This window comes from Sciurus carolinensis, chromosome X (genome assembly GCF_902686445.1).
Source record: "Sciurus carolinensis chromosome X, mSciCar1.2, whole genome shotgun sequence".
NCBI classification, from domain to species: Eukaryota; Metazoa; Chordata; class Mammalia; order Rodentia; family Sciuridae; genus Sciurus; species Sciurus carolinensis.
Window position 1 is genome coordinate 130153059 of NC_062232.1, and position 24539 is coordinate 130177597.

Below are 24539 nucleotides of genomic sequence, written 5' to 3' on the forward strand. Positions count from 1 at the left end.
CAAGTTTGAGGCCAACCTTAGGAAGTTAGCAAGATCCTCAGCAACTTAGTAAGAACCTGTGTCAAAATAAAAAATAAAACACGACTGGGGCTCAATCCCCAGAGCAAAAAAAAAAAAAAAAAAAAGTCATTTTTATAATATGAAGTCTCGTTTAGTGAAACAGCAGGTCTGCGCTTCTCTTGCTGGTTGCAACTGAGGTGAAGCCTGCCTTTTCCTTTGCAGCTGGTGTGATGGTATCAGTAGCTGTGGTGGCATTGTCTTCTGCCCTCAATCTGCTGGGTTGGTTACTTGGTTATTTTGTAGTACTGGAGATTGAACCCGGGGACCCTCTACCACTGAGCTACATCCCAGCCCTTATTTTTACTTTTATTTTGAGACAGGGTCTCACTAAGTTGCCCAGGCTGGCCTCAAACTTGTCAACCTCCTGCCTCAGCTGCCCGAGTGCCTGGAATTGCTACTCAATCTGCCTACATCGTGGAGCCTGATTCCATCACGTCAGGTCACCTGTATTTACTCAGTCTCTTGCTGGTTTCTAAACCTGACTGCGCAGATGTGTTCATATGTTCACCTGGTATCTCACACAAAGCACTCCCTGCCTGGAAGTCCACCTTCCTCAGGCTCCACTTGCCCCTGGCCCCTCACTTGACCCCAGCTCCTGTTACCTGGATATCTCAGGTGAAGATCCTATGACTCTCAGCAAGACTGCCGAAGCTCAGCCAGCTTCATGCCAAGCGGTGGACAGCAGCACCCAAAGTTCAGAAGATTCCAGCTTGTCGCCTGGGCACTAGCATGGGAGTGGGTGGTGTTGGTACAGTCAGGTCTGCTGGATTGCACCTCTGAGCAATTCCCAAAGAGAGGTAGCTGTCCCCAAACGAGTTTGCTTTTTTCCAGTATTGGACTTTCACAAGGCCTCATGCATGCTAGGCAAGTGCTCTTCCACTGAGCCACATCCCAGCCCCAGACAGGGAAGGTTTTGACTTAGAATGTGAGCTACTGAACTCAGAACTGACTTTTACTACTCGACTCATTGTATTAGCATGACTACTATTCCAGGAAATTCTTGTCTAGGAAGAGGAAGTTACAAATAACTATTGTTTATTTTAGGAACTTCCTGACAATCCATTCATCCAAGCATTATTCCACTAGCCCTCATGAGGGTAACAACCTCCTGCTTGGAACAACAGATTGCTCGGTTTGACCTTTCAAGTTTACCTGCAACGCCCTCGCTGTGCTGTATCCATCTTTCTTTGGTAAGTTTCCTTCAGTCCCATTCAGATCCCCTCACTGGAAGACCCTAAAACCTTATTCAGATCATCCACCCTTAACATCACCCTTCTTAGAAGCTTCTAAGGCTCTTGGTCAGGTAGAGGTCTCCATGACTCCAAGACCTTGACTTTACTGGACCAACAGGTGATTTTGGTGGGAGTCAAAGGTAGTCTATTGTTCTCCTCTAGGGATCTTAGTTGTGAAATGGTTGTGAAATTCAAATCCAGTATCATTTCCTAGTCCTGTGCTAAACAATGCTGAGAGCTAACACGCTTTCCTGTCCCCATGATAAACAATTCTGGGATCGGGTACACTTTCCCCTTCCTATGTCAAACAATACTGGGAACTAGCAAAGGTGAATTCACATGTGGCGCCAGGAAATCCTTGCTCCTGGAAGATAAGACTGTGACCAACCATAAACAGATCTTGTTTTGCAGTCTAGTTGCAGTGTCTACCAATCCAGAGCGATCGCGTCATAAACTCCGCCTTACCACAGGATCCCTCCCACCTAAAAACCCCACCCCAGCTCTAAGGTACTGGGCATTTCTTCGCCTAGTTTCCTCACTGACCACAGTGCAGGAAGTCTAATCAACTCAGCTTTCCCTTGTCAGTAGATTTTTCTGGTGGACATTTTGGGGAACGTACAGTCGACAACCACAATTTGGAAGATGGGGCTCCCTTCTTTTTTTGGAGGGGGAGCATCGGGGATTGAACTCAGGGACACTCAACCACTGAGCCACATCCCCAGCCCTATTTTGTATTTTATTTAGAGATAGGGTCTTGCTAAGTTGCTGAGGCTGGCTTTGAACTTGTGATCCTCCTGCCTCAGCCTCCCGAGTCACAGGGATTACAGGCGTGCTCCATCAAGCCCAGCTCTTCTTGGCTAGCTTCAAACCCCTGTGCCCAAGTGCCCAAGTGACCCTCCTGTCTCAGCCTCCCAAGTAGCTGGGATTACAGGCATGGATTGATGTTGTTTTGCAGAAAATATTTATCTATATTTTTGGTGCCTCGTGCATGCTGAACACATGCTCTTTTTTTAAAATATTTTTTTAGATGTTGATAGACCTTTATTTTACTCATTTATGTATACGTGGTACTGAGAATTGAACCCAGTGCCTCACACTTGATAGGCAAAGCACTCTACCACTGAGTCACAACCCCAGCCCCTAAACATATGCTCTTTTACTGAGCTGTATCACAGCAGACAGTATTTAAACAGCAAAAGATGAACTCATACTAGAAGAAAAATGTGAGTGGCTTTTTAAAATGATCTTGAAAGCTGGGTGTGGTGGTGCACGTCTGTAATCTCAGTGACTCGGGAGGCTGAGGCAGGAGGATTGCAAGTTCAAGGCCAGCCTCAGCAACTTAGCAAGGTCCTAAGTAACTTAGCAAGACCCTGTCTCAAAATAAAATATAAAAAAGACTGGGGATGTGGCTCAGTGGTGGAGTGCTTGCTTAGCATGTGGGAGGCCCTGGGTTCCATCCACAGTACCACAAAAAAAACAAAAACTAACAAAGAAACAAAGAAACTCATGCAAGGACATGGGTTTGTGATAACAAAATCACTAATAAAGAAATTAGAACCATCAGAACTGACCCTCTGGAAGACAGATGAAATGATACTGAAATGATGAAAAGTCTCCATTTGTGTCATTAGACAAATTTGGCAAGGTGTGGCATCAGGAGAAGCGAAAGCAGGGATGGGAAGATGGGAAGATGACAGTTCTTACTTGGTGCACTTCTCTATCGTGTGGCTTTTTCTCCTAAATGAGCAGGTATTTTCAAAAGGAAAGGCGTGTGTGTGTGTTTAATAGGCTCTAAAAATATTCTGGAGAGCAGAAAAGAGAATGCAACATGGTGACCGGTATGGGAGTCTCTTCTGATCTGAGGCTGGCTGGGCTGCTGCCTTGCTGGCTGCTTTGCTCAATGGTTGCCTTAGAAACAGGCTCAGAGAGGGGGAGTCAGTTACCCTGGGCAGCCATTAAGGCAGTGACTCAGCAGAAAAGCCAACTCAAGAGGGAGGCCTCCATTCACTGTTCGCCTGCCGACTTTCATTCTGTCCTAGAAAGACAACAGCAAGAGCATATTTCCGACACGATTTGCAATCTTGGTGCGATGATAAAAAATGAAGGCGGTATAAAGAAGTCGCCCCTCTCTTCCAGTTTCTCCCTAGTGAGACAGACCATGGGTCCCTTTCCCTCTGCCAGGCTGTCCTTTGCCTCTACTTAATATGCAGCCTCCACTTATGCAGCTTTATTCTGGACCCTCCTGCTGACAGGGTAAAACAAGCTTCCTTTCACGAGGGTTTGCTCCACGTTGCTACAGCAACCGTGTCCTATAGACCGCAAGCATGGCTCTTGCAGATTTTTAGAAAAAACCAGACCGAACCAAACATCACTGGAGTTGGAGCCGAGCAGGATTCACAGATTCAATTGAGAGAAAAGCGAAGGGACCAAATTTGATCCGATTTCATTCTGGTTTGCTGTGGCCACATCTGTCTTGGAGGCTGAGCCAAAGGGAAAGTTTAACATCTGAGACAAAGGACAAAAACAACATATTTTTGTGAAGTGATCCTTGCTCCATGTTTATGTCCACCCATGTAGGAGTGGAACACAGGCCGCCACTGCCTTCCACCAGAGAGACTAGTGGTCAGGGTACTGGAAATGTGGAGAGGTTAATGGGAAAAATAGATTTGGAAGAAGTCAGGCACAGGGGCTCTGGAGGCTGAGGCAGGAGGATGACAAGTTTGAGGATGTGGGTACAGGGCATTGAAACTAGGGGCACTTTATCACTCAGTTACTTCTCCAACCATTTTTCTTTTCTTTTTCTTTTTCTTTTTTTTTTTTTGGTACCAGGGATGGAACCCAGAGGCCCTTAACCACTGAGCCACATCCCCAGCCATTTTTATATTTTGTTTAGAGACAATGTCTCACTGAATTGCTTAGGGCCTCGTGAAGTTGCTGAGGCTGGCTTTGAACTTGCAATCCTCCTGCCTCAGCCTCCTGAGCTGCTGGGATTACAGGTGTGGGCCACCATGCCCAGGAGGTTCACAAGTTTTGAGACCAGCCTCAGCAACTTAGTGAGACCTGTGTCAAAATAAAAAATAAAAAGGATTGAGGATGTGACTCAATGGTAAACTGCCCCTGGGTTTAATTCCCAGTACCCACCCCCCACAAAAAAAATGGAAGAAGATAAGTGTATTGGTCATTTGGTGTTGATTCCATTTCCTCAAGGAAATGGGAAGAATCATGATAACTTCTATAGACTTCTTTTTAAAATTTTTTCTTTGGTACTGGAGATCAAACTCAGGGCCTTGCGCAAGCTGAGCACCCTGGGCTATCCCTGGGTCTGGAGACTTATGATTCTGGTCATCATAGACCAGTTTATATCACACTAACTCATTGAAAGAGCTAGACAAACATTTTATTTATAAATGTTTGAATTGGGCACTAGACAACAGCCAACACAAGCATGACTTAAGGTGCTTGTTTTTCCCAAGACAGAGTGAATAGATTTTTTTTTTCTTCAAATATTTTTGCAAAATTACAGGCTGAGAATTTTCCAAACCTGACAAAAACGCCAAAACAAAACATCATATCAAACCACAGATTCAAGGTTTGCAATCATGAAGCTGGATAAATACAAGGAAAACCACATTTAGGCACATTACAATTAAACTGTTGAAAATCAGAGATAAAGAACTATTAAAAGCTGCAGAGGCACACACCTGGAACCCCAGCACCTCAGGAGGCTGAGACAGGATGATCTCAAGTTCAAAGCCAGTTTCAGCAACTTAGCAAGGCCGTAAGCAATTCAGTGAGGCCCCATCTCTAAATAAAATTTAAAAAACAAACTGCCAATGTTCAGTGGTAGAGTGCCCTGGGTCCAATCCCTAGTGTGGGGCGATAGGAAGCAGGGGGGGGGCTCAATTTTCAACAGAAATAATGGAAAACTGCCAACCTAGAATTCTACATCTAGCAGAATATCCTTTAGAAATGAAGGCAAAATGAATACATTTTCAGATAATGGTTGAGGCAATGGTTCTGTCTGATACAATGCTAGCCTTTCTGTACTATAAGATATATTACAGGTAGTTCTTCAAGTCAAAAGAAAATGATCCTACATATGAAAAGAAGCTCAGGGGCTGGGGATATATAGCTCAGTTGGTGGTGTGCTGGCCTGTGAAGCACAGGGCCCTGGGTTCAATCCCCAGCACCGCAAAAACAAAACAAAATAAACAACAACAACAAAAAACCTCAACATTATTAGTCATTAGGGACAAGCAAATCAAAATTACAAAAAGTAGCCTGCCCATGGTGGTATGTGCCTGCAGTCCCACCTACTCCAGAGGCTGGGGTGGGAGGATCACTTGAGCCCAGGAATTTGAGGCCAGCCTGGGCAACACGGTGAGACCGCATCTCAAAAAACAGTAACGAGGGCTGGGGAGATAGCTCAGTTGGTAGAGTGCTTGCCTTGCAAGCACGAGGCCCTGGGTTCAATTCCCAGTACTGCAAAAAAAAAAAAAAAAAAAACAGTAACGAACCAACTAACCAAACACCCCCCTCCCCCACAGAAAACCCTACAATAATACTATACCTACTAGAATGGCTACAATGAAAAGCATGGATAATAAGCATTAGGAGGATGTGGAATAATCGAAACAGTCACTCACTGCTGGTGGGAATGGAAAATGGTGCTGCCACTTGGGAGACAGTTGAAAGGTCCTCAAAGTGTTACACGTGGGCTGAGGCTGTGGTTCAGTGGTAGAGGTGAGGACCTGGGTTCCATCCTAGCACTGCCACGATAAACAAACAAGCTGGTGTGGTGGTACACAACTGGAATCCCAGCTATTCAGGAGGCTCAAGTGGAAGGATCACAAGATCAGGGCCAGCCTGGGCAATTTAGTGAGGCCCTGTCTCCAAATTTTAAAGAAGGGTGGGGTTAGAGGTGTGGCTCGGTGGTGGAGCAGCAGTCCATGAGGCCCTGGGTTCCATCTCCGGTACCACACACACACACACACACACACATACACAGATGGCTATTATGTTATGAATATTTTACCACAATACAAAAATTATACACGCACAACCATTATCGGATAACACAATAAGATATAAGTGGGTAAACACACGAACATGGCCAGGCTGGATTGTAGGGGGAAACCAAACCAAAACAAAACAATATGCTGCTTCAAAGAGACACATTTTATTTTTTAAAAACAGCTTTATTGCGGTATAATTGGCATAAAATCCACAGCATGTATTTTAAGTGTACAGCTTTGAAAATTTTATCTGACAGACCATCACAATAATCAAGTGATGGCACATGTCCACCCCTACCCAACGTTTCGTCATGCCCCTGTCATCCTCTTCTTTGTCTCATCCCTCCCCACCCACCCACTTCCAGGTACCCACCGATCAACTTTCTGTCACTAGAGATAATGCGGCACTCCCTAGAACTTCACAGATGTGGAATCACTCAGCAGGCAGCAGTTACCGGAGTTCAATAGTTCACCCCTGCTGCTTATGGAGGCACATGCCTGGAGTCCCAGCAACTCCGGAGGCTGCTGCGGCAGGAGCACGGCAAGTTGGAGGCTAGCCTCGGCGACTTAGAGAGACATTGTCTCAAAGTAAAAAAATAAAAAGGGCTGCGGATGTGGCTCAGTGGTTGAGTGCCTCTGGGTCCAATCCCCAGTACTGAAGGGAAAAAAAATCATCCCTTTTTGTTGTAATATGCAATTTGTTTATCTATTTTCTTGGTTGCGTGGGTTGGTTCCACTGTCTGGCTATTGTGAATAAAGGGGCTATGAACGTTCAGGTATGAGCCACTATGTGGATGCATTTCTCCCAGGTCAATACCTAGGAGTGGAATCGTCCCATACAGTAAGTGTGTGTCTAATATTTTGAGACACTGCCAGGTTGCACCATTTTACATTTGCCAGAATTCCCTTCCCTGGTTAGGGTTGGCCACAGGAGACATTGTACTGTCAAGGCCGGTTTGGGCCCACTGCAGCTCCTCCTGCTCTCACTGGATCTCCCGCCTCAGATGTCCCAGACCGATAGGACAACCAAGACACGTACGAAAATGCTCACAGCAGCTTTATTTATACCAGCCTCACACATTCATTCACTGGAATGCTACCCAGGAACAAAAGCCACAAACTACTGCTGCTCGCTTCAAGGCCGAGTGCAGTACAGCACGCAATGAAAGAAGCCAGACGTGGGAGTCGAAGCGCATGATCCCATTTATACGGGAACTAAGGGCTGGGGCTGGGGCTCAGTGGGACAGTGCCTGCCTGTATAAGCATGTATGAGGCCCTGGATTCCATGGCCAGCACTGCAAAAACAAACAAACAAACAAACATGTGAAACTGATCTTTTTTTTTTGGGGGGGTGTATTGGGCACTGAACCCAGCAGGCACTGTACTACTGAGCTACGACCCTTTAAAAAAATAACCATTTTTATTTGTACTAAATTATGGCTTAAATAGAGAATAGTGAAAACATTTATTGTAATGGAAACTATAACTCACACATTATACATATTGAATAATAAACTGTTGAGTATTAATTTTCTTTTTCCTAATTCATTGCTTCTTTGATTTAGAAATGGAAAATTACTTCTTTTCTTCCACACCAAGATGGATGTGTCCAGTTGTATATTTTACCTTGGTATACAGTACAGAATTCGGCCTTAAATACTTTAGAGAGGACTTTTATTTAGTTTAATTCAGAAAACAGCTATTCACAACTGTAAGTACATCTGGGCAGTATAAAATCTTTGCACAATATTTTTACCATTAAGAAAACAACTGCACAGAGATATTTGGAAGATTCTAGTATTCTAGAAGTTCCATTTAGTTCTCAGCAACACAATTCAGCAATTCAGGAACTTCCATTTGAAGGTGTTTGTTCACATTTATATTAATCGAGAGAGCTTATTTTATTAAAACTGAATGGCACCTCATTTTGCAGGGGGGTATTGAGAATTGAAACCACGGGCACTTAACCACCGAGCCACATCCCCAGCCCTTTTTTTTTTTGAGACAAGTTCTTGCTAAGTTGCTGAGGCTGGCCTCAAACTTGCAATCCTCCTGCCTCAGCCTCCCAAGTTGCTGGGATTATAGGTGTGTGCTACCACAATAGGCCATGATTCATTTTTATAAATCTTAAAATCAGAGAATATTTTCTGGAGTTCTGTCTCAACTTGAGTATTTGAGGGAGCGCAGTTTAAGCCTTCATTGTCACTTCTGGAAACCGTCTCTATTAGGGGAATGTAAAGCAATATTTCTCTGTCAGAGGACTTTCCGAAGACATCTTTTTTGCTTAAAATGATAACATTAAATTATTTGTAACCATTTGAGAATGTCCTCTTACAATAGAGAGACAAAATTTTAACAACAACCCCAAAGGCCACAATTTAACATCCCTTAAGCTCTTCTGAGCTGAAGCAAGGATTTTTTCCAAGTTGATTTCTTTCAACTTTTGGTTTTTGTAGGCCTGGGTTGAATTACATTGACTCATATTCCATATTTACCCAGTCACCTGCTGTGGAAGAAGCACTTGGTACTACAAAACCTGATCCAGTCTCAGCATCAGCTGTTGTAATGGCAGGAAATGCTTTCCAATTTCTAGAGTCATGTAGCCTGTGCCATTAAAAACTATGTCACTTATGGTCTTCTAAGCACTGGAAGAGTCTTCCAATGGCAGAAATTAAATAGTCTGCTGCATTGTTTAGCATGATATCAGGAAGCCCTGTGACTTTGATGAGTTCCAATGCAGTGTTGTGAGACATATTGGCCTCCCTCACATTACTCTGTTTGTTTGTTATTTCCGCAATCCCACAGTGCTGGGGACTCGAACCCGGGCCTCTAGCATGCGAGGCACGCACTCTACGAGATGGGCTATGTGGCCTGCCATTACTCTGAATCACATGACTTCATTTCTAGTTTGAGAAGAAATTTATTCTGCAGAAGCTCTCAAAACATTAATCCAAGGACCAAGACCAAGACAGGGTCTCACAAAGTTGTTAAAGCTGGGCTCAAATTTGCAATCTTCCTGCCTCAGCCTCCCAAGTAGCTGGGATTACAGGTGTGCACCACAGTGCCTGGCTAATCTATGTGCTTGAAGCAAGGATAATGGTTATCTTGCATGAGGGTTTGTTTTAGTCTGTTTTCTGTTGCTATAAGAGGATACTTGAGAATGGGTAATTTATTTTTTATTTTTTTCAATTTTTTATAGTTGTCAATGGACCTTTACTTAATTAATTTATTTATATGTGGCATTGAGAATCGAACTCAGTGCCTCACACATGCTAGCCAAGTATGCTACCACTGAGCTACAACCCCAGTTCCAAGAATGGGTCATTTATAAAGAAAAGAAAATTATTTTGGCTCACAGTTCTGAAGGCTGGAAGTCCAAGAGTATGGTGCTGGCATCAGGCAAGGAACTCAAGCTGTTTTATCTCATGGTGGAAAAACAGAAGGATCACATGGTGAAAGACGAAGCAAAAGAGAGCCCAGGAAGCCAAACTTGATTTCATAACTTACTCTCATAGTAAGTAGCCTCTTCCCAGGAGAACGGAGTCATTCCCTCAAGGACAGAACTAATCCCTTTATGAGTATAGCGTGCTGACAACCCAAACACCTGGGGGTTGGGATCCAAACCCAGGGCTTTACATGTGCCAGATAAGAACTCTGCCACTGAGCTCCATCCCCAGCCCTTCGTATTTTGAGACAAGACTTCACTAAGTTGCGCAGGCTGGCCTTGAACTTGCCATCCTCCTGCTTCTGCCTCCCGAGTTGCTGTGATAACAGACAAGCACTACCACTGTGCCTGGCTAATGTTACATTTTATCATTGAAGTTTGTAGTGCCTGTGAGATATCAAAGAGGACTATGTCTAGGACCTGGAAACATGGGCCAAAAGGTCAGAGAATAAAGCCCTGGAGATGTAATTTGGGAATGGTCAATACAGAAGATGGTCTTTAGAGGCATGAGAATACGTGAGATCACCACAGGAATGAGCAAAGGAAACAAAGATCGCTAAGGCACCTGGAGGGACTTGTACTTTGTAGAGGTCAGGTAGAGGAGAGTGCCACCAAAGCACACTGAGAAAGAGCAGGAGACTTCAATGTCATGCACATCACAAGAGGAGAGCAGAGGGGGGACGGACACTCATGTTGAATGTTGCTGAGACTCAGTAAGATAGGCTGGGTGCAGTGTTGCACACCTGTGATCACAGCTACCGGGGAGGCTGAAGTAGGAGGTTCTTATGTTTGAGGCTAGCTTGGGCAACTTAGTGAGACCCAGGGATGTAGCTCACTGGTAGAGTGCCCCTGGGTTTCATCTCCAGCACCACAAAATACATACATACATGAAGTCAGAAAAAGGACAAACTGCATCTGGTGATGTGAGGATCAATGGTGTTACGGACAAACATTAATTTGGTGGAGTGGCAGGGGTAGGAGCTATGTTAGAAGGAGTTGGAGAGGAATGGGAAGTCGTGAGAAAATAACAGAATTGTTTTCAGAAGTTTGGCTATAAAGAGGAACAGAGAAGGGGCTGTGGTTGGAGGTGGGCATTTTGTCAAAGGAGTTTTCCTTTCTTCTTCAGGAATGGAAGCTACCATGACATGTTGGACGGAAATAGATTCAGGAATGAGGCAGAAGCTGATCATGCAGGAGAAAGATGCAGTGACCTTAGGAGTGAAGAAGTTCTCAGCAAAGAGGAGGAACTTATTATTCTGGTCATGATGAAATAACTGATACCAGTTGTAAACAAGTAAAAAAACAGGGCGAAATATTTGAAACAACTATTTTCAGATATTGGACAACAGGCAGTGCAGGACTATGATAAGGAGGAAACTCTGGGTTTCTGGCTGGAGGCACTTTCCAGACCTTGGTGCAGGAAGGGAGTTCCTGGCAGAACCGGGGGTTTTACTGATTTATTTATTTATTTATTTTGCGGTGCTGGGGATTGAACCCAGGGCCTTGTGCTTGCAAGGCAAGCACTCTACCAACTGAGCTACATCCCCAGCCCAGTTTTACTGATTTATTAACACTAACATTAACACTAACAAGCCAGTAGTATAGAAAGAACACCAGAAACACTTGATAAGCCCAAAAGTAAGGAACAGAGGAAACAAGGAACAAAGAATGGATGGGACAAATACAAAACAATAAGTTGGAAGACTTTAAGCACAACCATTAAATGCAAATGGATTAAACAGACCAACGAAAAGGCAGAGATTATCAGACTTGTTAAAAAAGTAGACTCAGCCAGGTGCGGTTGTGCACGCCTGTAATCCCAGCAGCTGGGGAGGCTGAGGCAGGAGGATTGTGAGTTCAAAGTTAGCCTCAGTAACTTAGTGAGGACCTAAGCAAATCGGTGAGACCCTGTCACAAAATAAAAAATTAAAAAGGCCTGGGATGTGGCTCAGTGGTTAAGTGTCCCTGAGTTCAATCCCCAGTACAACAAAAACCCCCCAAAAAAACCCAAAACAAACAGACAAGAAAAGAAAAAGTTTACACCACGAAAAAAATAAAATAAACATAAGATAGCTGGACTGGGTATATTCACACCAAAGAAAGCAGACTCCAGAAGGGACATTGCCAGAAATAGAGGGCATTTCATAATATTAAAAGGGTCAATTTATCAATGACGTATGACAATCATAAATGCTTATACACTCAATAAGAGTTTCAAAATACATGTAGCAAAATCTAGAAGAACTGAAGGAAGAAAGATGAATACACATTTACAGAACTTTCTATCCAACTACAGAATATACACTTTAAAAAAAAAATAAACATGGTACATTCACCCAACTGAACCACATGGTAGGTCACAAACAAGTCTCAATAAATTTCAAAGAAATGAAATAAAACAGAATAAATTCTCCAAACTCAATGAATTAAATCAACAACAAAGAGCAAAAAGATAATCTGAAAAATCTCCATGTATAGTTGGCCCTCTGTATCCACAGGTTCTAGATCCATGGATTTGACCAACCATGGATGGAAAATATTCAAATAATTGCATCTGTATAGAATGTACATATTTTTTGGTCATTTTCCCATAAACAATAAGGTATAACAACTATTTACATAGCATTTATATTGATGAGTAATTAAAGGTAATTTAGAGATGATTTCAAGTATAGAGGAAGATATGCCTGGGTTCCATGCAAATACTATTTCACTTTATGCAAAGGACTTGAGCATCCATGGATTTTGGTATCTACAGGTGATCTTGGGAATAGTTCCCTGCAGATACAAAGGGACAGGGGTCCCTGCATATGTAAATTAAACAACATATTTCTAAGTAAGTCACTGATTAAAGGAGAAATTAGAAAATAGTATAACTGAATGTTCACAAAAATATGACATCCAGTTGGGCGGGGTGGTGCATGCCTGCAATTCCAGAGGCTTGGGAGACAGAGGCAGGAAGATCCCAAGTCTGAGACAGTCTGAGCAATTTAGTGAGGCCCTAAACAACTTAGTGAGACCCTGTCTCAAATCAACAAATAAAAAGGGCTGAGGATGTGGCTCAGTGGTCAACTGCACCCAGGTTCGATCCTCAGTACCCACCCCCCACAAGAGAGAAGCCAGGTATGGTGTCCATGCCTGTGTCCCAGCTACTCGGGAGCTGAGGGAGAGGATCCTCAGGAGTTTGAGGTCAGCCTTGGCAATACAGTAAGAACCCCTTCAACTCAAAGAGGAGGACTTAAAATCAGTGATTTAAGGCAATACTTTAGGAAGCTGGAAAAAGATGAGCAAATTACATCTAAAATAAGCAAAAGAAAGGAACTGATAAAGAGTGAAAATCAACAATAGAAAATGGATGAATAATACAGAAAAGTCAACGAAACACCAAAAATCAATGAAACACCAAAAATCAGGTCTTTGAAATTATCAATAAATTGATAAGCCTTTATTTAGGTTGATCAAGAAAAAAAAGCTGGGTACAGTGGTGTGCACCTGAAGTCCCAGAGACTGAGATGAGAGGACTGCTTGATGTCAGAAAAAAAAGATACCCATTACCAATATCCAGAATGATCCTAGATCCTACATAGTTAAGGGATGAAAAAAGAGCATTATTACTACTATTTTAAAAGTAAAGTAATGTTAACTTTATGTTAACTTCAGTGAAATGGACAAATTCCTTAACAGACACAAAGTATCAAAATTGACACTAGAAGAACCAGAAATGCTGAATGGCCCAATATGTAATTAAAGAAACAGAATTTATAATGAAAAGTTTTCCTGTGTGGCTGGGGGTGTATCTCAGTAATAGTGACTAGCATGCATGAGACCCTGGCTTCTATCCCCAGCACTAGAAATCAACTAAAACCCCAAACAACAAAAACAAAACCTCAAAACAAAACGCTTTCCCACAATGAAAACTCCAGGTGCAAATGGCTTCACTTGTGAATCTATGAAACATTTGAAGAATAAATAACATTTAATATGTATAAGAACACAAGAGAATAATCTCAGTTACTCCAGAAGCTGAGGTAGGAGGATCACAAGATCAAGGGCAGCCTGGGCAACTTAGTGGGACCCTGTCTCAAAAAAAAGCTTGGGGTGTAGCTCAGAGGTAGAGTGCTTGCCCAGCATACAAGGCCTGGGGTTCCATCCCCAGCACCACAAAACAAAATGGGAGAGAATGATTTCCAGTTTATTCTATGAGGCCCTGACACCAAAATCAGAAAAAGATATTACTATACACTGAAGGCCAATACCCTTTATGAACATAGATACAAAAATTCTCAAGATATTAGCAAATGAATTCGGCAATATATAAAAGGCTATTACACCATAATCAAAGTGTAGTACTATTTTTAACCAAGGAATGCAAGTCTGGTGTAACATGTGAAAATCATAGTGATTTACCATATACATGAACAGAATAAGGGAGAAAAATCACATAATCATTGCAATAGCTGCAGAAAAATCATTCAAAACATTCAGTAATGCCTCCCCCAATTCAACAACCATTTATAATAAAAAAATTCTCAGACATCTAGGATGAACTGACAAAATCCATCTCTGACAATCCTATGGCTTCCACCATACTTAGTGGTGAAAGACAATACTTCACCTAAGACTGAGAACAAGACAAGGATGTCCACTTTTACCCTTGTATTCAACATCTGACTAGAGGCCCTAGCCAGTGTAATAAGTTGAGAAAAAGAACTAATGTATATAGGTTGGAAAAGAAGAAGTAAAACTGTCTTTATTTGTAGATGAAATGGTTGTGTATATAGATTCTCCCAAGGTATTTACCCCCAAACTACTAGAACTGATAAGTGCATTTAAGTTAGGGTCAGAATATAAGGTCCATATATAAAACTCAATTGTACTTCTATATATTATCAATGAAGGTACTGCCTACAATAGAATCAAAACCCATGAACTATGTGAGGAAAAACTTAATGAGATTAAAGTATGGAGTAGCAGCACTGTGGATCTATCTATTCCCAGTCTGGGCCTGGCTAACTGGGAGTAGAAACAAGAGCCTCCAGAGGGTGGGAAGTCTGGAGTTTGGGCTGGACACTCAAGAATCCCAAGACAAGATGTGCCGGAAAGCTCAAGGCTTTCAGAGCAAGAAATTGTACAAGTATAGCCAGAGATTGAAAATTTTTATTACTCAAGGACAACTTGGACTTCACCAATGCCTAGCTTCATGGGGGCACGTAGTGTGACTCATGATTGTGAACACAAAATCACGGTAAGCCTGTGCTACAGCCCTGGGCTACTTTTGAAGACTCTCTAGAGGACACTTGGTTACACAAAACCTGACTTGCTTTTAAAAATGTGAGTCACATTTTTTTTCCCCAAAATGTTGCTGTTTCCTTTCTGCCTCGCCCCCAACTTCCTGCTTCCTTGGGGCTTCTCACTGAGTAACACAGGGCTTGGCCTTGCCAGACCTTGGGCAGCAGCCCCTCTGCCACGACCGGTGCCTGGGCCTGAGGCTGAACCTTTGGTCTCCGGAGTGTGATTGGGCTTAGAGCCCATTCATGGTGCCTATGGGTGGTCTGGCTAGTGGGTGGTCCCATTAGGCTAGCTCACAGGTCTCCAGTGAAGCCTGTAGACACCAGCCCAAGGCAGGGACACTGCTGGACTCTCTGGGATTTTAGAACTCTCGCTTCTACTAGTGGACTGAACCACAAGATAGCCATACTTCACTTTCCACATTACAAGTGGCTGGGAAGGTCCCAGGCCTCACCTGCTCTGTTGTGCAGAATGGCTGCTTTTCCTCAGAGTTTTAGGAAAGTCCATGATGAGTTAAGGGCTGCTGCAGGTCTGGGCTGCAGATGCCCCGCCTAGCTCAAGGGAGCCAGCTCTCACTGCACCAGCAGCCCCCCTGGACTCCCGCCCTAGCCTGCTCAGCTGGCAGCCTTCTGACATGCACCAGCCCACCCCTGAGGTGCTATCTGCTTGCCTTCCCTTGAAGTGATGAACTGAAGGAAGGCCTCTGAGATGTCTTGCCCTATCAGTGGCTTCCAGCAGCCCTTCTGGCTGGCTCTGCTGGTGCCCACACCCCTTGAGCTGCAGGGGCCACCACCCACTCTTCCCTGCTAGGACGGGCCCCCACCCCTGCTGCCTGCAGGCTGCTGAGAGGGTCATGTGCAATGAGAACTTCCAACCATGAGAACTTTGACTTCTGTTCTGGGGGAACTGCCCAGGTGAACAAATCAGCTCTGAAATTCGTCACTCTCTTCAGGTCCCTGTCTGTTTTCGTGTTCCAGGTCCAAGCCTAGAAAGGAAGAGGATAAACCACTTAGCAAACAGGGACAGCCTCCCTGTCTGCCAGAGGCCCTGGCTGGAGGGCTGGGCCATGCTTCCTTCTCAGCTCCTGGGGTGCTCTCTGGAATCAATGGAGGGTTTCTATTTCCAAGCAGCTCTTCAAATAGTCCCTGGAATGGAAAATTCCTGCTGGGGCTTCACGTTTTCTGGGAGCAAGGGGAACTGGCACCCTCAGGTTAAGGGAAGGTGCTGTCCTCAGGTGGTGGGGGAGCTGGGACACCAACTTCCTATACCTAAGCTGCCAGCCACTGTTGGAGGGAGTGGCCTGGCTGGTCAGCCCACACCCTTGGTGACTGGAGGCCTTGTCTGTGCTGTCAGAACAAACGCTCTGGTGTTCGGCGCTGGCATGAGGAAGTGCTTCTGTGCACCCTGGAGGTTGGTCATCCAGCTGCAACATGTGTGTAGGGTGGGGAGGACTCCCTGGGAAGCAGAATTGGAAGTGTCCCTTGGTACCTGGGACAGAGCTTGATGACAGCAGCTGCAGGCTGTCCAGGACCCCATCCTCATACAGAGCCAGCTTCTGCACCATTTTCTGTCGAGCTGGGTTGATGATGATCTGTGGTGGCTCCGAAGACGATGAGGATGAGGCGGAGTTGCCCAGGGGCGATCCTGGGGCAGAGATAGCACACTCAGCTGTCCCTAGCAACTCTGGGTGACACTCTAGCCTCACAAGTCTTCCCAGTACCAAGTCTAACACCCTGTTGCACCGGCCTCAGGACAGAATTCCTCAGTGAACTCTGAGGTCAGGCTGAGGCGGGCGTGCCATGGACCCAGCTCTCAGGCTAGGCAAGGAGCCCAAACACAGCCTTCCTTGGTTTGGCCCACAGGACTAGGGCGGGAAGGGCTAGGAAAGGGGCTGCTGGCTCTTTCTCATCCACCAGCAGGGCATGACCAGGGGAGGGAAAGCACGACAGCACCAAGCCATTCTCTGTGCTCCTATGGCCTTGAACTTGCTAGGGACATAGTGAACTGAATCACTTGGCCTCAATTCTCTTCTCTTCCGATGGCCTGGGTGGGAAGTCTGGGGGATACTGCCAAAGCAGTCCTCTGGTCCCTCTTCTGGACACCCCAGCTACCTTCTATGGATGTGGGTCGAAGGCCTGAGCCACTCCCCCAGCTTGACTCTCCAGCGGTGTCCCCCTGAATACAGCCAGCCTCTTTGAGGGGTGCCGGGCCTAAGGGGCATCTTGGGGTCAAGTTCCAGGAGTGCAGGGCAGCAGAGAGGCCAGATATACTCTCGTCACTCTCCACGGGCTGGTTGGGGCTCTTCAGGAGCTGCTGGGCAGCGTGGCCTGGGGCTTCTGAGGGCATTGCCAGGGGCTGCCGTGGACCACTCCCACTCTGGGCATTGCCAGTGGTAGACACATAGGAGTTCTCCTGTGGGGAAGGTGGGCTAGGGTTGGTAGCTTCTGGTTCCCAAGAAGGCCCTGCCACCGCTGCCTGTAGCTGCTCCAGCCTCTTGTACACCTGTGTGAAGAGAGAGACTCTCAGGACATGCAGAGCCAAACTACTGGGCTGGCCAGACAGCCCTGGCCCAGCACCCCATGGTCAAAGCACAGGCCCACCCTAGGTTGTCTACGACCACTCTGGGGCTTAGCTTGCTGCAGCAGGCCACATGCATCTGCTCTGGGGGCTGCAGGAACCACTGACCCAGCACACCCTACAGCTGGAAAAGCTCTGCCCCTTGCTCCTCTGTTCCTGTCACAAGGAGTGCTGACAGTCATGATCACCAAAGCCAAGGACTCGATTTTATTTTGCAGCATCCCTAAGCTACACCCTCAGTCATTTTTATTTTTTATTTTGAGACGGGATCCCACCAAGTTGCTGAGGTTGGCCTCAAACTTGGGATCCTCCTGCCTCAGCCTCCCAAGAAGTCTATTTTCAACTATCAACAGAGGGAAACAGTGGGAGAACCAGAGAGGGAAGAGAAAAAGGCAGATGCAGAGGCACAATGCTCCCAGTAGGGGACATGGTAAGAGAACTTTCCTTCTCTCAGAGACAGAATCAAAGCCCCATCCAGCAAAGCAGGTCCACAGGGTCCCTCAGTTGGGTGGAGCACTGCTCCAAGTAGAACCAAAAGGCAAGCAAGGAATGCTGGGAGGCTTGTCTGTGTGTGTGGCTTACTACCGAGCAGAGCCAGGAATGAGGGGTTTCTGGCCAGCCACCCTCCCCATAGGCAGCTGGATTTCCCAGGGCTACCTGGGTCATGGGAGGCCTCCTCTTGGCCCGGCGGTGCAGGCAGCAACAAGCCAGCTGACCCAGGGCCAGGCCCAGCTGTGGCAGGCAGGGTCCAGGCCTGGGGTCCAGGTGCTTCTTATAAATCTGGGCAGCGATGGGAAGAGCCCAGGCATCTGTGGCCACACCTCCTTGGAGAGTGGTTTGGGTGCTCTTCAGGGTCACTCCAGCCTCCTCAGCCTCATCTTCAATCAGGTCTTTCTGTGGGACAAATACTGTGAGCATGGCTTCTGGGTGGCGAGAACTTCAGCTGGACTCCCCAGACTCTGGTACTCAATCATGTGTCTTCCTTCTCCAGATTTATCGAACACACACTGTGTGCCCAGTGCTGCCCCAGGTTCTAGGGATACAATGACAAACAGAACACCCTGGGCCCTGCTTCACAGAGCCAATTTCTTGGCAGGGGCAGAGAGATACTAACAAACCTATTGGCTTGTTAGCGAAGCCCATGAGGCCCGAGCAAGTGGTACCTGAGCTGGGATCTGGAGGACATGCTGATGGATGTGGAGGTAAAGAAAGGAGGGGTCTAATCTGGCTCACAGCTTGGGTGGGCTGAGTGCCTGCTGAGACCCACAAGGGACAGAAAGCCCCCACACGGAAGTTTGTGAAAGGTAAAGAGCAACCAGTGGCCAAGCACGTTCTGGCCCAGGAAGTGTCCGAATGCTGCCTGTGTGTTAAGACTTCTTTGCACATGGGGAAACTGAGGCTCAGCAAGGAGCAGGAATTTGCTTCAAGGCCTGAGTCTTGTGTCTCTCAACCCCATCGCAGTACATGGTGGAGCAGGCGAGAATGCATTTACCTGCAACTTGTTGGGCAGGGCCCAGGGAAAGGCTTCTCAGTCTGCCCGATTCTCTACCACTGCCTTTTCCAGGCCCCTGCCTTCTCTGAGTTCCACTGCAGCTCTGGTCCCAGAGCACTGGGACTGTCCCCATTCCTGTCCCCAGCCCAGGTGGGGTCTGTCAAGGCCCACAGAATCTACAGAAGAAAGATAGGTTTCTCCTTGCGAAGTAAAGGAAGCTGATCAGGACCCTGCCCACTTTCAAAGATGAGTCAGCAGCAGCAATAGTGGCAGGCTTCTTCTGGATCATTCACCCTCTGGGGATGCACCTGTTGACTGCCAGAAGCAACACCTCCTTCCCTCTCTGCCCTCCCTCAGGAGGCTCACCAGATACTTGGTCCTGGATCCATGTGTCCTCACAGCCCTCTGGCCAGCCAGGGTCTCCAGCACTACCTAGAGGGCAGGACAGAGAGTGTTGCCCCACACCGTGGCAGGGAGGTACTGTGTGCAGAGGAGGCCTCTGGGTGGACATGGATCAGGGCTGATGGGGCTGGCCCTGGGGCAGGCTCCCAGCAGGGACAGAGCCAGGCGTTATGGGACCAAAGGGTAAGCAATTTGGAGGGTCTGTCTGAAGTAAAAGGATGCAAAATCAAGCTAGGCACGGTGGTACATGCCTGTCATCCCAGCTACTTGGGAGGTTGAGGGAGGAGGATTGCCATGAGGCCAGCCTCATCAACTTAGACCCTATCTCAAAATACAAAGGGCTGGGGCATAGCTCAGCAGTAGAGGGCTTGCCTAGCATGAGGAGGCCCTGTGTCCAATCCTCAGTACCGGAAGAAACACAAAGAATACAAAATTATAAACATGAAATCAGGTACAGGGAAGGAAGGAGACTGTGCAAGGCAGGGAGGGTTTCTCACCAGAACGACCTCTGGAGTTCACACACAATTCCCTAGGTCCTCCTACTTTGGCTACTGGTGGCTTTTCCTCCCCCCAGCCAGTGCAGGGGCTAGCAGCTCACCACCCCAAAGCTGAAGGTGTCAGTGTCCACGGCCAGCCGGCCCGTCTTGATGTACTCCTCGGGCAGGTAAGCCAGGGTGCCCCGCACAGTGTGTGTCCGGGCCACGGCACTGCTCTGGCCAGGGTTGGCCCCTGCAAAGCGGCTGAAACGGGCCAGGCCAAAGTCTCCCAGCTTGGGCATCAGTCTCTCATCCAGAAGGACATTAGAACTTGAGGAGGAAAGAGAGGTATCAGCCCAGGCCTGGCCTCGGTCTGCTCTGTCCTCCACACCCAAGTGGTCCTATGAAACTGGACTGGAGGCTGCCAGTCTGGTGCCTTGCCCACGTATGGTGGCTAGCACTGCCTTGCATGTCCCAGTTGCCTGGGGGAACAGTAGTCCCAGGGCGTCCTTATAACAACTTGTTATAAGAACTTGTGTCCTCATTTTCATACTGTGCCATACGGGGGGCTCAATGTCCTGGAACCGCCAGCTCTGAGGTCCCAGGGTAAGCCCATCCCCAGCAGGACTAGGCAGGTTGCTTCTCCCTGGGGTATTGGGCAGGGGTCCACAGGAAGCAGGGGGTACTGCTTCCCTGACCAAAGGTTCTGTCCCTGCAGCTTTCCTGAGGCCCTCCTCACCTCCTTTTTTTAAAACGATTTTTTAGTTGCCGATGGATATTTATTTATTTGTAGTGCTGAGAATCAAACCCAGAGCCTCACACGCGCTAGGCCAGCGCTCTACCCCTGAGCCACAACCCCAGGGCCCTCCTCACCTCTTGATGTCTCCGTGGATGAGGCTGGGGCTGTCCTGATGTAAAAACTGAATGGCCCGGGCTGTGCCCAAAAGGATGTCTAGTCGCTGAGGCCAGGAGAGAGGAGGGCAGGCCTCAGTCTGGGGTGACAAAAGGAGCAAAGGCATGGAGGAGGCTGGGGGCAGCTGTTTCACCCCAACCCTCCCCCCACTTGTCACTGTGTGGCCTGGAACAAGCCAGTCATTCCTCAGTTTCCCCTTCTGGAAAATGAGGAACGAAACATCTGTGATCTACTTCACGAGTGAGAGGAGAAGCAGCTCCTCTGATGCTTTGCAAGGCACTGTAATCCCCAGCGGAGGGCGGGGATGGTTCTAGGATTGGCAACACAACGTGTGGGGCAGAGATTCCTGAAGTTTATTCCTTTGCCTTTGGGTGATCAGGAAGGTGTCAAGGACGTTCTCCCCACCCTCCCCCAACACAGCTTGAGTGAGAAGGCCAGGAACCTCTTGCCCTGTGTGCACTTGGTCCTTGTGCCTCATGAGTATGTCACTCAGGCAGGGCCAAGCTTCTGGACAGCCTGTGCCCATAGATCCCCTTTCCTCAAGGGCTATGCTGATAAAATCCTGCAGCTACTCTGCTTGCATGGAGCAGAAGCTTGAGCCAATAATCCCCTTTTTAGAATAGTAGCCAGGAAGAGGCCACAGGAAAGAGTTCTGCAGAAAGCAGTGACCCACCTTGGGACAAACCCTGAGCTAGGTGCTGTAGGGGAACTGATAGTTCAAGCCCTGTGCCTGGTTCTGCCCAGGTGCTGAAAATGCTGTAAGTCCAGGGAAATGTGGCAGGCAAGGTAAGCCTACCTGGAAGTGGAGACGGTCTTCTAGGGAGCCATTGGGAAGGAACCCGTACACAAGGCAGTAGAAGCCGCTCTCAGCACAGTAGCCAGCAAAGTCCACAATATTTGGGTGACGAAACCTGTTTTAAAAAGTGAAGCCTGAGCCCTCTGGTTCTCTAGGCTCCACCACTTCCCATCTGGACAGACTGGGTGGGCAGCCCTTGCTGCACCCTCACCTTGGCTGGCCCTGGCAGGCCTCAGTAGCCAAGGTAGCCAGGTCCTATGGTGTGCAGTCCTGGTGCCTGATGGGGCCCTGGTATGGCTCTCTCCCTCTGCCCTGAGCCAGAAGGGACCCCTGAGGCTCACCTCGACAGCTGCTTCACCTCAGTCAGGAAGCTCTGCTTCACCACAGTCCACTCGAGGTCAGACTCCTGTAGTCCCAGGTACAACGGGGGAAGGGGCAGGGAAAGTGGACAGTGTGAGCACAGCTTGACAGTCATGTCCAATGCTACCTAACCCAGGCCCAGGACAAGGGAGTGGGAGGGCCGTGTGGGCCCCTTGAACTAGAATCAAGACTGAAAGAATTGCTTGGGGGAAGCTTTGGAGTGGGGAGGAACCAGAGCAGTGAGGAGCAGTGGAGGGGAAAGGCTGGAGAAGCAAGGGCTGGAGGACCTTCCAGAGCCTTCGGCAGGATGCTACACTTACCTCCTTCAGCCTTTTCACGGCATACATGGTATTCCTCATCACTGCCTGGTACACACACCCAAAGCCGCCCTCCCCGATCCTGAGCTCTTCCGAGAAGTTGTGGGTGCCCTGGGAAATCTCACAGAGGGGCCAGCAGAATGGGGAGGGGTGGGCCTCCTGCAGTAGGGACGCTGGGCTCTTTGGGCTTAGCTGTTGGAAGAGACCCTGGATCAGGTGAAGTCACTGTCTCCATCCCTCTGCCCAGGCTGCAAACTCCCCCATACCCGGCTATTTTCCAGCTGACTGGACTTGGCCAACTGGGGCTTGGAGGTGCATCAAAGGCTTAGTTTTTTCTTGGTTGTCCAGGACATTCCCTGGGAGGGTGGCAGGGGATACCTACCTTGGTAGAGGAAGGGACTGGAGATGGCAGTGGTGGCTGCACAGTAGCAGGTCTTGGAACAGGGCAGAGCTCACTACCTGAACGAATCTGGGAGTCTGGAAAAGCTTCATAAAGACACGAGTGAGAAGCAGGCAGAGAAACAGAGATCGGCAGCAAGGTCTATAGCCATGATCACGGCCAAGGTGGCCCTTTTCTCAGGTCCCTCAGGCCCCAAACCTGGGTCTTCTTACCTGGGGAAGGGAGGGTGGAGGCGGAGGAATGTAACTTCCGGGGGCTCCAGGCCTCGGCCTTAAAGGGTTCAGAGTTGTTGCCGGGCATCGGGGCAGTGGCGCTGGGGGGTGGAAGAGGGGTGGGAGGGTGCCCTGGGATGACGAGGAGGAAAAGGAGGTTGAGGCCCAGGTGGGAGTTCTCCTTGTGGTCCCGCCCCCTGGCTGGGCTCGGTGCCCGTGTCCTCCCACGAGTTCCCCATCCCCAGGGTCCCCGGGGGCCGCGCGCGCTCACAAGACGTGATGATGTCCCGCGCGCGCAGCAGCTGCAGGTGCGTGAGGATGTGCACGAGGTCGGCCACGCGCGCATTGCGGTTGATCCAGGGCCACAGGACGCTGGCGGTGCGCTGCTCCGAGCGCTCGCACAGCCGCAGCTCGGTCTGGTCGCGCACGATCAGGGCCGCTGCGGGGTGCGGGGCGTCAGGCCTCGGCGCCAGGAGCCCGCGCCCCCCGCCCAGCCCCCCACCGGCCACCACCACCCACCGAACTGGCACCAGTCGGCGGGTTCCAGGGCGTCCATCACTTTGTAGAAGCGGCACATGACCCAGGGTGGCACCTCATACAAGAAGTGCTGGGCGCCGGGAACCGCGGGCTCCCCCGGGCCCGGTCCCCCGGCCATTGCTACTGCCGCCGCCGGCCCGGGGCCTCTCGGGGCCACGGCGGGCGCAGGCCTGGGCCTGGGCCGGCCGGGTCCGCGGACACTGACTCACTTCCCCTTGAAGCCGGCCTCGTGCGACGCCCGGCGGGGCGGAAGAGGCGGCGCTCGGGACCGCCGCCATCTTGCCCGCCGCCGCGACCCTTGGCCACACGGGGGCGCCTCGCAGCGCCAGAGGGAAGGGACGCTGGTAGGAAGCGGCCGCGACCCCGACCCCCGCCAGCCCCGGGCGTGGCAAGTGAACTCGAGGCCCACGACCACAGCCTTTCACCACGGCGGGGTGGGCCGGTGGGACTTCCAAGAGAAGGGACTGTCTGAATGGGACTCTGAAGGATGAACAACTCCCATTTCTGGGGACAAAGGTTATGGCAGAGGCACAGGATGTTCCAGAAAGGCGGCTCCTGCCAAGCCTGATGAACGTCACTGGTAGGCCTCATTAGGAAGTTTTGGCGTTATTTGGGAGGCAGAGGACAAAAGCAGAATTCTAGGCAGGAAGGGGTCAGATGCGAGCCCCAGAAAAGCCCACCGGGGAACTCTGCTCAGCTGGTGGTGAGGCTGGATGCAGAGAACTCTGGAAGCCGTACACCAGGCCCCCTCCTGTGCCCTGGATCGCATCCTTCCCACACCTTCAGGAACCTGCACCAGCAATTGTTAGGTCTTGGAAATATCTGCCGCTTTTCCTTCTTTGCTGGCTCCTAACTAGTGCATGAACACACTTGTCTCTTCACAACAGGACTTTGCTCCACTCCCAGCTCCTGCTGTCCCTCCTCTTTTCTGTCACACTTCTGGTCAGTTTGCACTGCTCCCCGTGGAAAAGGCAGAGTCCAGAAACATCTCCTACCCTCTTTTCCAAAGCATCCAT

At 48.5% G+C, this 24539-nt stretch overlaps 1 protein-coding gene and 1 non-coding gene across 3 annotated transcripts; both read right to left on the reverse strand.

Moving 5' to 3' along the window:
- Positions 1–11226: 11226 nt before the first annotated feature.
- Positions 11227–11300, reverse strand: Trnaa-ugc (transfer RNA alanine (anticodon UGC)). The gene has a single exon. It is a non-coding gene; the product is annotated as a tRNA-Ala (tRNA).
- A 3591-nt stretch (positions 11301–14891) lies between these two features.
- On the reverse strand, positions 14892–23796 carry Irak1 (interleukin 1 receptor associated kinase 1). 2 transcript variants are annotated; one of them, XM_047536892.1, is made up of 14 exons: positions 23506–23796; positions 23258–23425; positions 22987–23118; positions 22757–22860; positions 22378–22566; positions 22039–22103; positions 21698–21812; positions 20862–20947; positions 20111–20318; positions 19477–19542; positions 18276–18512; positions 17153–17543; positions 16530–16685; positions 14892–16026 (listed from the first exon to the last, which is right to left on the reverse strand). In XM_047536892.1, the coding sequence occupies exons 1-14, from the start codon at positions 23639–23641 to the stop codon at positions 15965–15967; spliced, it is 2115 nt and encodes a 704-aa protein (XP_047392848.1). In that variant the 5' UTR covers positions 23642–23796; the 3' UTR covers positions 14892–15964. The 2 variants fall into 2 exon arrangements, with proteins under 2 accessions (XP_047392848.1, XP_047392847.1); XM_047536891.1 differs by having other exon boundaries at positions 20862–20980; positions 23506–23795.
- Positions 23797–24539: the final 743 nt, after the last annotated feature.

What these genes read in the sequence shown, in the direction of transcription:
- Irak1 (XM_047536891.1), bottom strand. Translation starts at nt 23,641, where the DNA reads ATGGCCGGGGGACCGGGCCCGGGGGAGCCCGCGGTTCCCGGCGCCCAG. An exon ending in CGCCGACTGGTGCCAGTTCG is followed by an intron (nt 23,426 to 23,505) that starts GTGGGTGGTGGT and finishes CGCACCCCGCAG; the next exon opens with CGGCCCTGATCGTGCGCGAC. An exon ending in TCGACCCACATCCATAGAAG is followed by an intron (nt 16,686 to 17,152) that starts GTAGCTGGGGTG and finishes TCTCTGCCCCAG; the next exon opens with GATCGCCCCTGGGCAACTCC.